Genomic DNA, 12,255 nt, shown 5'->3' with positions numbered 1-12,255 from the left:
ATTTCTAGACAGGGATGAGAGAATGGGTTTCTCTAGGTTGAAGGCTTATGGAAAAGAAAGCATATGGACTTCCAGCCAGGAGAAAACTGTGTTGGGACACTGAGGGCAATGAAGATATGGAACAGTGATGAAAAGACTCCAGTTTGGGAAGAAAATCTCTCCCACAGCTCTCACAAATGGATTAGTCTTGTAGTACCTAAACTGGACAATATTACAGCACTTTAGTAGGTGTGTGAGAAATACTAATTATGGCTCATTTCTGAAGAGTTTAATGATCTGCTTCTGTGTTTTTGCTGATGGTGCATGAGAAGGCAGGTTCTTGACTCCTGCCTTGCTTGCAGGCAAAGGAGTCAGCATGCATACCTTAATGGAGATCAGTCCAACAATGAGAGGGAGGAAAACCATCTCTTCTCCATCCCAGCTTTGCTTGCCATTCACTTCTATCTTGCCTTTCAGTTTCCAGCGCTGGCGACCGTAGCGCATGAAAATCTGGAAAAAAAAAATCCTCTCGTTTTCTTGAGAAATCTGTTCTCATGATGCACAAATAAGAGAAACAGAACTGGGGAAAAGAGTCTGAGAAAGGCTGGAAGAGTTAGGTGGCGTAGGTGCTGCCCTTCTACCTTCCCATCGAGTCAGAAGGAAAAATCTACTGGAGGATCTCTACCTCTCAGCTCTCCTAATTGCTCCTTTTGGTAGTGAATCCCTCACCCAAGTTTTTAACTTCATGTAACTTGATGACTCATAACAAAGCTGCAAGGCATTTAATTCCACTTACAGGGAAAGTGGCAGGGCAAAGGAGATTTAGAAGGGCAGGATGAAAGTACCAGTGGTCTATCCCAACATCTACAGCTTGTTGGATCATCTGCCCGTCCAGCAGGTAAGCTTTTGGCCATTCCCCATCAGAGACCTCTCCAGCTGTGAGGTTTTGGCTGTCTGATGACGGAAATGAATGACATTCCTAGTGCAGTAACCCACTTTGAAGCATCAAGAGCAGGAAGACCACTTTGGGCCAGCTGGGAGACACCTGCACCAACTAATTGACCTTACAGAGGAAGCAGGAGTCATTTGTCACAGGGAATGAGAGTGGGAACAAAAGAGTCTATGATCGAGGCAGCTAGGAAGTACTATACTGGTTAGAAGGATTCACTATCAATCCACTGCAAATTTCTTGCAAGGTTAGTTCTGTTCTGGTAGAGCTTTCATTTTAATCCATCTCTAATGAACACACTCCTGAAGATCTCTATTGAAACACTGCAATGACGAGAGATCCTGATGCAGCGTCACAGCAGGTAACACCTGGGTCTTGAGAAATGGTTATTGTGTCTTTCTGGCACTGATCTCTATGATGAAGTAGAGCCTATGCATTCAGTAAAGGATGCTTGCAAGGATGTGCTCCATTTGCCCTACGTGTATGGGATGGGGCATATGATTTTTTCCAGGGGAATTAGAAACTTTTGTCAAAATCCAGGTCTTCTGACAGATGCCCTGACAAAAACAGACATACAGAGAAGGCAAGGTTTATCAGAGCACATATGGGAAAAATAACATAAAAATAACGTTCATTGAGGTGCTGATGTGAAAAGGTTTTATTCATCGTGCCATAAAGAGCAGCAGAGTTATGCCTTCCTTTTGATTCTTTTGCTATTTAATAAACAAACCGATGCAGACATACCTCGTATTGATCTCCTGGGCAGAGCCGAGCGAAGCCAGCCAGACCTGAGAAGGAAAGACACAGAGGGGCTGTGGGAGGGCCTGGGCTGCCAAGTGTGGCTGAGCCCAGAAGTGGGGTGCAGTGGGGTGCCCAGGGCCACCACTGCCACACTTGGACAGAAGAGAGCAACACTCTCCTGCAGCCCCCCAGCTGATGTTTATATTCCCCTCCTACTGTTGCCGGTGCACCCTCCAAACCAAGACAACCCACCATCTTAATTTTCTATTTTCTTGTTTAATTTGTATAAAATTCATTGGGCTGTGGTTTCTTCCACATGAAAGATTTATACCTTCCAGCCTTTTTCCCTATTAGAGCCTGGAGTTTCCTTTCATATAGTAACTACAGAAAAAGGAGAAACACCTTCCTGACATCATCTGGCTTCAGACCCTCAGCTGAGAGCCCCTCCCATGGTGAGGTGCAGGCAAGCTGCTGATCCCCCTGTAGTGCTGCTCTACACTGTCTGAACGAGCTCCACACTTCAACACAGATCCCTTTTTAGCACATCCTCAGAGAGGCACAGCAAGCAACAGGGCCTCCTTCTGCTCGGTGTTTCCATAACATTATCATTCCCATAATAGCTGAGTGTCTTTCAATAGTAAGTGCATCACAAAATATGACTGACATCTGTAATACCAGATTAATCCCATTTTTCCCCAGAGTGGGAGAAGTAGCACAGCAAAGCACTTGTGATCTATGTTTGGTTTTGGGGTTTTTTAAGGTAGGACATAACAATGCTATTTTTATATCAGCACTACGCATATGAAATGAAAGTTTCCGGAGGCTCCACACTGAAATCCAAGGGGAATTACCACCCCACTCCTGGCCTGCTGACCTGCTTTTCTACAGGACTCAACCGGTTGATTTTCCCACAGAGGAAGCTTCTCCTTTCTCACAGATTCCCCTCAGTATGCAGCCGTTGCACTTGTTTTGGTATAAAAATGTACCCAGCTTTGCCTATGTGAGCCTAAATCTATGCCTCTAGTGCTGCAGTGCCCAAAGAAAGCGTCTTGAGGCCACATACAAAGCCTGTGGCAGAGAAAGGGATGCCCCAACAGAACACACTGGGGTGTGTTAAAATCAAGGCAAGTATGAGGAGCCCTAGGAGTCCTGGCTGTATTTGCAGGGATGAACCAGTCCTGCTATCTGTACTGTAGGAGCAACTCAATCCCTGCATGCTGTCATGGGCTGTCCCTGCTTGTCTGCCTCTTCCATTTCTTTGACCAGAAAATAGTTTTCTTTGCTCATCTTAGTGTTCAGAGAGGCCCTTGCACAGAGCTCATATTACCAATTCCTTTCTAATTTATTTACTGTTAATAAATAATTTAGGATTACTAGCACTCCACCACTGCTCCTCTCTCCCCAGGCATGCTTTTATAAGTGAATTTGATCTCTCCTGGGACACATCATTGAAAGCATCTGAGGAAAATAAAAGGTCTTTTTTTTTTTGCCCAGTGTATGGGTAGGGTCAGTGAGGAAACTCCAGCTTAAAACTCCAAATGGATGTTGAAGTCTGTGAGCTGTGACTGGCCCAACTAGGCTGGCCAAGTCTTTTCAGAATGATGAAGAGGAGGCTAAATGCTGACTTGACAACAGGGCATAAGTACTTCCGTAGGAAACAACAGGGGACAGGGGGCTGTGGGAAGGAGGCAGGGCCACTTGGAGCTCATGCAGCACGTGCAGCTCTGCTGGTGGGCAGGATGCTGGACTCCTGGACTCCTGGCTGCTGGTGGTGGGCTCTGTGTAGCAGAGCCACCTGAGAGTCAGGCCAGCAAATTGTTCTCTCTTTAGTGAAACATCTGGGCTCTTCACCTCCTGCTGTCCTGGCTCTTCAAACAGCTATAAGGGCACTTTCCTGTACATCACAACAGGACACGCAAATTCCATACAGGAATTTCCACACTCGCTTTCCCTGGTAAATTTCAACAACTGATTAATCCTGGCCAGTTAGCTAAGCCTGCTGGCACATTTATTATCTTGATTCTGAAAAATGATTAGGCTTTTATTTTTCTATAAATATCAGTCATAAAAGCTCTGTGCAGCTCCCCTGCTTCCTGACAGCATTGTGTAGGTTGGCTTGCTTTCAGTCTAAGTGACAGAGGGCACAAAATAAAAATAACTTTCACTGGAATGGCTAGGAACAGATAAGCTTTGGGGAGAGGAATGCTTTGATTTTAAATTAGATCCTAAAGTTAGCTGGATATGCTGCAGTATAACTTGAGGGGGAAACTTGCTGTGTGATCTGCAGGCTTTTTTGCCAGAGCTGCTGCAAGCCTTAGCAATAGCAATGGCTATATTGTCTTATAGGATTCCTATTCCTCGGGAAAACTATCTAGATAGAAATCTCAGATGCCCTAATTAGAGAATACTTAGTATGGTATTTCTCTTTGCTGAATTTGGGCTTCTTTACGTGATGCAAACTGTGTTCAGAAGCAGCTGCTGCTTGTGCTCTGTGCTCTGCTCCCGCATGTGAGTGCAGTACCTGCCTTCTCCAGAGCCCTTGAGTTCTACCAGAGGATTTGGCATCCAAAAGAGAAGGCGCCAGACCTCTTCAGACAAGACATTTGTGACACTGTGTCACCTTTTGCAACATGTCCCACTGCCAGGAACTGTGCACTGCACTTACAGCAAATAAAGAAATGCTCCACGGGAGCTGGAAAATCCCTTTACACACTCTGTGACATTGCTTCATTCAACATGTCCATGCTGTGGATCTGCTGTGGGTTCTTGTACAGAAATATCTGTCTCTGTGTGTTCATCTAAAACCTGAGGGGTGGAGCTAGGAGAAGTCCAACATCTGCTGCAATTGTTTTCTCTAATATGAGAGCACAGAGTAGCTATTTTAATTTAATCTAAGATTAATCTTAATCTCATGCAATGCAATCATAGGAAACAACTGTGACAAGGCAAGCAGAATCAAAAGCTTGTATGAGATTTCTGAGCTCTCAAAACTCCACCAGCAATACTGTGGATGTTTTAAATGGCAAGATACCAAGTGAAGAATTAAGAGTTCATGAATATTTAGATGCTGACTTTGTTTTATAGAACTATTCTCATGCCAGTAACTGAAGATCCAAAAAAGATATCCACTCCTAGTGTCTTCTTTAAGACATTGAGTCTTAAAGGGATAACAGCATTAGCAATACCTGATGATCCATTGAGGCTTCAAGTAAAATTGATTTCATTGCATTCAAATCCATAAACTCTCCTGTCATAAAGACAAGGAATAAAATGGAAAGGTAGATGCCATCACAGAGTTATCCAGGAAAACTATCCCCAGCTTTTTGCTTTTTTTACATTTGGTCAAAAATAGCATTAGTCACAATTAGTAAAGGAGTTAGAAATAGCTGATGTCAAATTAAGAAGGTATTTTACATTTCAAGTTCAGCTCCATGGAAATTCTGATAATTTCCCAGTCACCTTCTCAAAGAATTACTGAAAATAGAGGCAAAAATGACAGCAGTCTTCAAAACTGAATTGCTTTGGCTGTTGGGAGGAGTCTTTGTGGGAGGTAATTAGTCTAGAAAACAAAAAGCAGAACCTCAGAAAGCTTGTAAGCATTGGCGTTTCTGTTTCTGTAATCCAGTGGGCAGGGGTGTGAACAGGGGGTTTGAAGGCCCAGCAATGGGTGAGAAACCCCACCTGTCATAAATGCATGTCACACAGCACGTCTCAATTCCCTCATCAATGTGTGCAGCAACTGCTACTGTTTCTGAGAAAGAAGGGAAAGGTGAAAAGGCACTTACCTTTCATCTTGATGCAGAACTCCCCCAGTAGGTTTTCCAGCTCTGCTTCTATGGTACACATGTTCTGTGTTGGAAAAGAGAACAGTGAGGGCAGACAAAACGTCTCTGGGGTTTATTTTTTTAAGGTCTGTTTGTAAGGATAGATTCAAGATATTCTGCAATAAAATCAATCTCAGAGTCATCCTTCTTGTTTACCTAGGGGTGGCCCTAAAAAATGGCAGCTATGCCTGCTTTTTTTGACACTGCAACCCTGTGCTTGTCTGCTGCTGCATGCTAATCCTCAAGATGGCAAAAGGGAAGCTTTGAGCCTTGGAGTGTAACCTGCTCACTTTTCTGGTCCTCTCCAGCCAGGACTTGCGCCACAGCAGCAGCTCTATGGCGAAGTGGCTCCCAGCATGATTTAATCTCTCAAGAAATGTGGACTACATTAAGAAAGAAGGCTGTGAGAGATGGATATTAGAACCTCTCCAGTTCCTCCTTCAGGTTTTGGAAGGTTGTCACAGCTTGTGTGCTGGGAAGTCTGCAACACTGTTAGACTTGTTCACCATCTCCTGCCTGCTCAATAAAATAGATTTTGATCACAGCAAGCACACACACAATGCCTATGTCTGCAGGCACATCATTTCCAGTCAAGCTGCCATCCCTACATCTGCAGGTTGGAAGGAGGTAGTTGGGAGTTTAAGTAGGTTTGGGACAGATTGATGCTTTTGCTTTTGTGCTGCAGTTCCTAGGTATAACCCTGCTCTTATAGAGAATAAACTGTTATTTCAAGGAACTCTTTGGGCTCGTGTAACCTGTCTTTGTCAGTCATCAGGTATTCACCTGAAGAAAAAGAAATACTAATTCCTCTTTGATGAGTTTTCTTTTATTTCTGGATGAAACTCTTCCTGAAATTAGTGGCAAAGTTCCCATGGCTTTCAATCAGTGTGAGAGTGAAAAGAATGAACTGATGAGGATGTACCTCTGTGTACTCCTTGTAGCTCCTGTTGATTTCAGTCAAACTCTCTCGAGCTGCTTTGCTGGCAGGAGACATTGCAAAAGCTTGCTTCATTTTGCTGGCACCATCACAGAGACGTCTTTGGATACAATAGGCTTCATAAAGCTCATCCACCTAGTGGGAACAAGGGAAGTGTACTGAAAAAAACCCAGAAAGCCCAGCAAAATAAAGCCAACACAATGAAGTCATTTGCATTAAAAGAAAACTCAGCCAAACCATTATACCCAATGGAGGAGCTGAGGAAATGAAGCTGTGATAGTGTTACAGTCTGTGGAAAAGAAACACAAGATGAAAGTAACTTCCACTGTAAAAATCTCAATAGAGCAACAGTAGATGCCAGCAATTCACCTGCTGGCCCTGCATGCCTCTAAGCATTGTTACTTGTGTTCTCCCCATCGTACCAGTGAGGCAGGAATGCAGCCAGCTTCTCAAACATCTCGCTGTGGAAGAGCTCTTTAAAAGGCAACTGCAATGTACACACTGCCAAATGCAACTGGAAGTGGTAAATGGCACATTTAGCAGGGTCAGCAGTGGCTCTGGTTCCTTAATATCAGCCATGGATCAAAGCTGTTGCAATATCAAACCTGTTCCAATACTACTAATAGGTAGAATTGGAAGCTGGGAGTGATATTTTAAACTTTTACTGTCCATGCTCCAGAAACTGGAGTCATACTAGGAGTCGGCACAAGTAAAGGGCTTACAAACAGCTAATGTCAAGTTAAAAAAGTATTTTGAACTTCAACCCCCCCCCAGACACTTACACCAAGTCATTTTCTTACACTCCCTTAACATAACTTATTATATATGTTAACCCAACATATTCTAAGTGCTCTGAAGTTTTGCAAAGCACAGTCACACACAGTTTGAAGTCTCACCTGGATCTAGCTTCAGAGGAGCAATGGATTTACACACCTTGTGCTTTCGTTTCCCTTTTCCCTCTAATCCCTGTACTGAACGCACACATTTACTACAACTGAGTAATATATGCACATATATACACCAGCTATATATAGTCGTTTTTTATTTTTATAAACTAAATCTGCCAGATACAGAAGATGTGGGTTTTCTAATCTGACTGTCAGGGTAAGGAGAAGAACAGGAATGAAAGAAGCTGTCTCTTCTTTCTGCTTCTAACATCCCTCCTAAAACAGGATGATATTTGGGTTTTGCCAAAAAATTGTGAAATCAAGAGGTCACTCTGGGTCCCACAGTGCTTCTGCTCAGCAATGGATTTTCATGGGAGAATTTCTCTCTCTGAAAGCACCTTGGCTTCATCAGTCTGTGACTCTGTGTGCTGCATTAGAGATGGGCCTGATGTGACAATCCAGGCATGTTTCCAATCCCACTTCCCAAGCCTGCTTAACCTCTAACAAAAAGTGCTGTTGCTAATTTGTTTGGAACAGGACTTGTCTTCCTGATGGCTTCAAAGCCTTGGGTCAATTTTTACAAGGCTACCTTGGATAACTGGTGGCTGAAGTCTCTGACCTGGGGCACCCCACGCAAAACAGGGATGCTTTGCAAAGTGAAATAGTTCAGCATAAGTTAATGAAGGCACGGGTAGCATTTTACCATTTTGAAGTTACAAAAAAAGCTTTCTGCACTCATACTCACTCCTGTTTCTCTTGCTAGCCAGCAAGCTAAAGACAGCTACTATAAATAGCTGTCACTTGGTATTTACTTCTGACATTGGAGTGGAGCCTTGGTCTGTGATTGATATCCGGCTCCTGCCCATGTGAATGTAGCTAGGACATGCTCATCTGCTCCCCAGGTATGTGGGATCTGCTGCGGTGCACCCCATCTTCCTTGCTTTGCTTCCTTCACAGACCAGTGGCAGGTAAAAGGCAGAGGACACCTCTGTGTCCCTGATTAAATACTGCTGAAAAAACCTTTTCTGTCATTAGAAACAAAGATGTTTCTACACCTGCCCAAGCCTGTGGGCTTTAATGCCACACACTTGGTTCCTTTTGTCTCTGTTGCCATGGGTTACAGAGTGAACTCATGCAGTTGGCAAGCCTGAGTAACACTGACCAGCGTTACCTCTCGTGTTTGGTGCTTTTCACTCTTATTCTAAACCCAGAAACCATTAGCTCTGAGCAGGCTGAAGTGGGAAGGATTTGAATGGAAATGTTCCTTAAGTACTAATTTTTGCCATTCATGTTGCCAGCAAGGGAGTAGGTGGCTTGGGGAACAAAATCTCAGTCTATCACCTCATGATTTATATTTTTATTTTCAGCTCCAAGAGTAAGAGGACTGAAATTAAAAGGTTTGGATAGGTTGTCATAATTAGAGGACTTGAAGCTGCACAAATGCTTTTTAAATGACTCTCAAAGGACATTTCATCTGTCAAAAATAATTCATTTCTTTGTCAGGCTTAAAAAAGCAACTAATCACTAGCAGATATGTTTATAAGTAAGAGAATACACGCCATGGATTTCACCCAGCTCTAAAACGTATTAGTATAAATCACAAGTACCTGCACCAATATTCTTACCGATGCATTCAAATGGATGTGGGCCCCAAACCACGCAGCAAAAGCATTAGCAGTGAAATCCAGGAATAAATCCAAACTAGCTGCTGTGTGTGCTAGAGATAACTGCTGAATTAAATTGCTTTCAGATGCAACTCTCCTTCTACCTCAAGTTTGACAACAAGCATGCTGTGAGATAGATTTTCCCCAGCAGGTCTCCAACCCAATGTTCTCTCTGTACCTAAAAGTATGTGGGAGTGTCTTGGGGCATGGCTGGACCTTGGGATCTATGTGGAAACCCTTTCTTTGGCTCTGACCACCAGCCTATCATGGAAAAAACAGCCAGTCTGGGAGCGGCCTCCCCAGCACAAAGGGGTAGCAGGAGGCCAAGGGTTTGTTTCCTCAATAATATAGGAACAGATGCAGAAGAAAGATGATAGGAGAGAGCTCATTACCTTGCTAATGTGGAACTCCAGCCTTCTCATGTATCTCTCAACTGCTTTGATTTGCTGAAAGAAAGGAAAAGGCAGAGGTGAGGCACCTTTAAATAAATTAGTAAGCCACTGCTATGCTAGCTCTGCTAGTCCCCATGGGTCCAAGATACTCCTGCTTAAAACACACAGGATTTCCATGACCATGAATCCAGAATCAGTTGTCCCACCCTACTACTGTTAAGCTGCTGCTGACAATGGAGCTCCTTCACTCCGTTACCTAATGTATATTTTTAAATTACATTTACTAATTATTTTTTAATTATTTAAAAAACAAACAAAAAAACCCAAAGAAAGCAGAGCTTTTTTTAGGTTAAAAAATAATGTTTTCAGTACTTTGAAATCCCATATTAATTTTGATCAGGCTTTGCATTTCAAGATCCATTGTCTTCCTTATCAAGCTGGTTTTGAGAATAAGCTCAAGCTTGGCATTTTGACTGAAAAAAAAGTCAGACATTTTCAGGAAATGTTTTTGAAAGATTTCTTTCACCCAAATTTTCCTGCAGGCAAAATATATTTTCAATTTTTCTTTCTTCAGAACTCGCAGGAGCAGGACTGAACTGGGGCTTGACCTGGATCCCCCCCAGCCCCCTGTGCACTGCTATCAGCCCCCATCTGACTGGGGGCTGGCTAAGACAATTTGCACAAAGGAATGGATTTAATGGCTGTCAGCTGAGAGAAAAAGGAAGTCTCTCCTCTGCTTCCTTCTTTCCTTGCCTGGCAGGGGTCTGTCTCTCTGTGCCCGTCCCAGAGCCAGTCTGACCTGGCAGACTGCAGAAAAAGGGTGGGTGGGGCACGTTTGACACCAGATCAGTGAGCACACTGTGTTTGATGTTACATTAGTGGGCAATGCCAGAGCCCCTGGGAAGAGGAGGAGAGTGGGACTTCTTCCTTTGAAATGCAGGTGTTGGCATGGCAAGCAGTTCCTCTGAGAAAGGTTTCCATGTACATTGTAAGGATATTAATGCTTTCTTGCAAAATGACTGTTGAAGGGAGTAGCATACCTTATCTAAATCGTACAGGACTCCCTGCAACAGAGAACACAAAACTGATTAATTTTGCAACACAACAGCACCATGAGAAAAAGTATTGTTTGACACTCAGAAGTCACAAACAAGACAATGGCTAGAAGGGAAGAAGAGCACCAGTGCAAATTCCCTGTATCCCACACCCATCCCTTGGCTTCTCCAGCACCTCAAGAAGGCCACTGTGCACCTACACATGAAAAAGCACGGCACGTACCAGGCGGGAGTTTCTTTTCATGTCTTTTAACTGAGTAGTCAGCTTATCCAGCTCTGTCTGGTGAACTTCCAGATATTCACTGCAAACACAAACCAGAGAACGATGCATGAGCTCTGCAGCACATACCAAGCTGGCTGATGACCATCCTAAAAGAAAATCTGCCTGACAAATGGCTTTCCTCACTGGATGTGTTTACAGACAAAAAACTCATTTACGTTGATCTGTCCTAAAAGCAGCTCCCTGCTGCCTTTTTGGGAATAAATAGGAGCCCACTTATTTAACTGTGTAAGAGCTAAATGTTCTCTTTACACTGAACAACCAGTTTCAAGTAAGCTAATCTGCTGCTCAGTTTATGGGCTGGTGCCTTTCAGTCGCTACGCCTGTTATCTGGCTGATTAAAGCCCTGTTATCATCTGGGATGTTATCTGAAAGGCAATACAAGCCTTTGATAGGACTCTAGGAAACTCCGAGGGAAAAAAAATTTGATGCTGAAATCCCAGAATTTGGGAGCTTTTCTCAAAATGTGAATGGAAATGGGATTCTGCCTCCTGTATTCCTGTTTCCCATACAAATATTTTAGATACTAAGTGTCACAATCCAGACTTCAAGAGGTGTATGTTCATCTCTTATGAGGAAGGATCCCTGTTTTTGTTTCTCTAGGCTCTAAAATGTCACATAAAGCTTCAGTCACCAAGCAGGATAAAAGCTCTTACTCCAGGCCACTCTTCAGGGCTCGGTAGACCTCTTCCATCCTTTTAGGCTGGGGTTCTTTGGGCGTGGTGCTGTTCTTATGGCCCAAATTATGCATTTTCTTCACCTTTGCTTGGGGCTTCTTGAGCGCTGAGGAATTTTCAATAAAAGAGTTACACCTGCAAAATGAACATCAAAGAAGAAGAAATCCCTATAAATCATAGAAATCTCAAAGGAGTGTAGCTTGAAGAAATCTTGTGATATTATCTCTGCTAGCAAAAAATGAATCTGCTTCTGTGCCTGCCCATTAAAGGTCTGCATTTCTTTATGGGTTAAGAATCTGGGCAGCCTGGGATATTTGCTTCCTCAGACATAATTGCTTCTCTGGAAATGCAAGGCCGACTCTGAGGCTCATCAGACATTTCTCTGTCTTACATTATGCCTGTCCTAACTTACATTAGATAGCCCATGAGAGAGCTGAGCTACATCCAGGTGCTAAACAGAAAGGGGAGCCCAGATAATCTCAGGTATAAAGCCTGCAGATCCTAAGGAAGATTGGGATTTGATTGAGTTTCTGGAGAACAGTGTCACAGGTCTTGAGTATGCAGTGCATGGCAAAGTGAGGACAGTTGTGTTGCATACAGGTGCCTCTTTGGGGGCTTTGCTTTGCCAGCATCTAACAAGGATCATTGACTTGGGCTGACAGTGGGAGCTCCTTTGCCTACTGTTACTCCTCAGTTGCTAACTGGTGCTCTGGCACTGGGAGACTACACAAGTTAAAATCAATTGTAAAGTAGCCTCTGGGAGCAACCAGGGCTGCATGGCTTGGGCATGCCTGATTCAAAGCCCTAAGTCCTGTGTAGCTAAGTGGCAGTGTACAGAAAGGCTCCACAGCCAATCTCAGGGAAACAGCT

General features: G+C 43.5%; 1 protein-coding gene across 5 annotated transcripts in view; it reads right to left on the bottom strand.

Annotated features, from left to right (window-relative positions):
* RIPOR2 (RHO family interacting cell polarization regulator 2) overlaps positions 1 to 12,255 on the bottom strand; it is a 69,219-nt gene that overhangs the window by 21,802 nt on the left and 35,162 nt on the right. For all 5 annotated transcript variants that reach the window (XM_064705713.1, XM_064705712.1, XM_064705716.1 and 2 more), the window contains exons 3-10: positions 11,365 to 11,520; positions 10,652 to 10,730; positions 10,414 to 10,437; positions 9,374 to 9,427; positions 6,416 to 6,565; positions 5,455 to 5,518; positions 1,673 to 1,716; positions 364 to 489 (exon numbers count right to left, since the gene is read on the bottom strand). In XM_064705713.1, coding sequence (XP_064561783.1) covers positions 364 to 489; positions 1,673 to 1,716; positions 5,455 to 5,518; positions 6,416 to 6,565; positions 9,374 to 9,427; positions 10,414 to 10,437; positions 10,652 to 10,730; positions 11,365 to 11,520 — 697 coding nt within the window. The remainder of the gene's footprint in view (positions 1 to 363; positions 490 to 1,672; positions 1,717 to 5,454; positions 5,519 to 6,415; positions 6,566 to 9,373; positions 9,428 to 10,413; positions 10,438 to 10,651; positions 10,731 to 11,364; positions 11,521 to 12,255) is intronic.

The sequence above is a fragment of the Zonotrichia leucophrys genome, chromosome 2 (assembly GCF_028769735.1).
Source record: "Zonotrichia leucophrys gambelii isolate GWCS_2022_RI chromosome 2, RI_Zleu_2.0, whole genome shotgun sequence".
NCBI lineage: Eukaryota > Metazoa > Chordata > Aves > Passeriformes > Passerellidae > Zonotrichia > Zonotrichia leucophrys.
The sequence above is the reverse complement of the archived record's forward strand: the minus strand, read 5'-3'. Positions and strand labels throughout refer to the sequence as shown.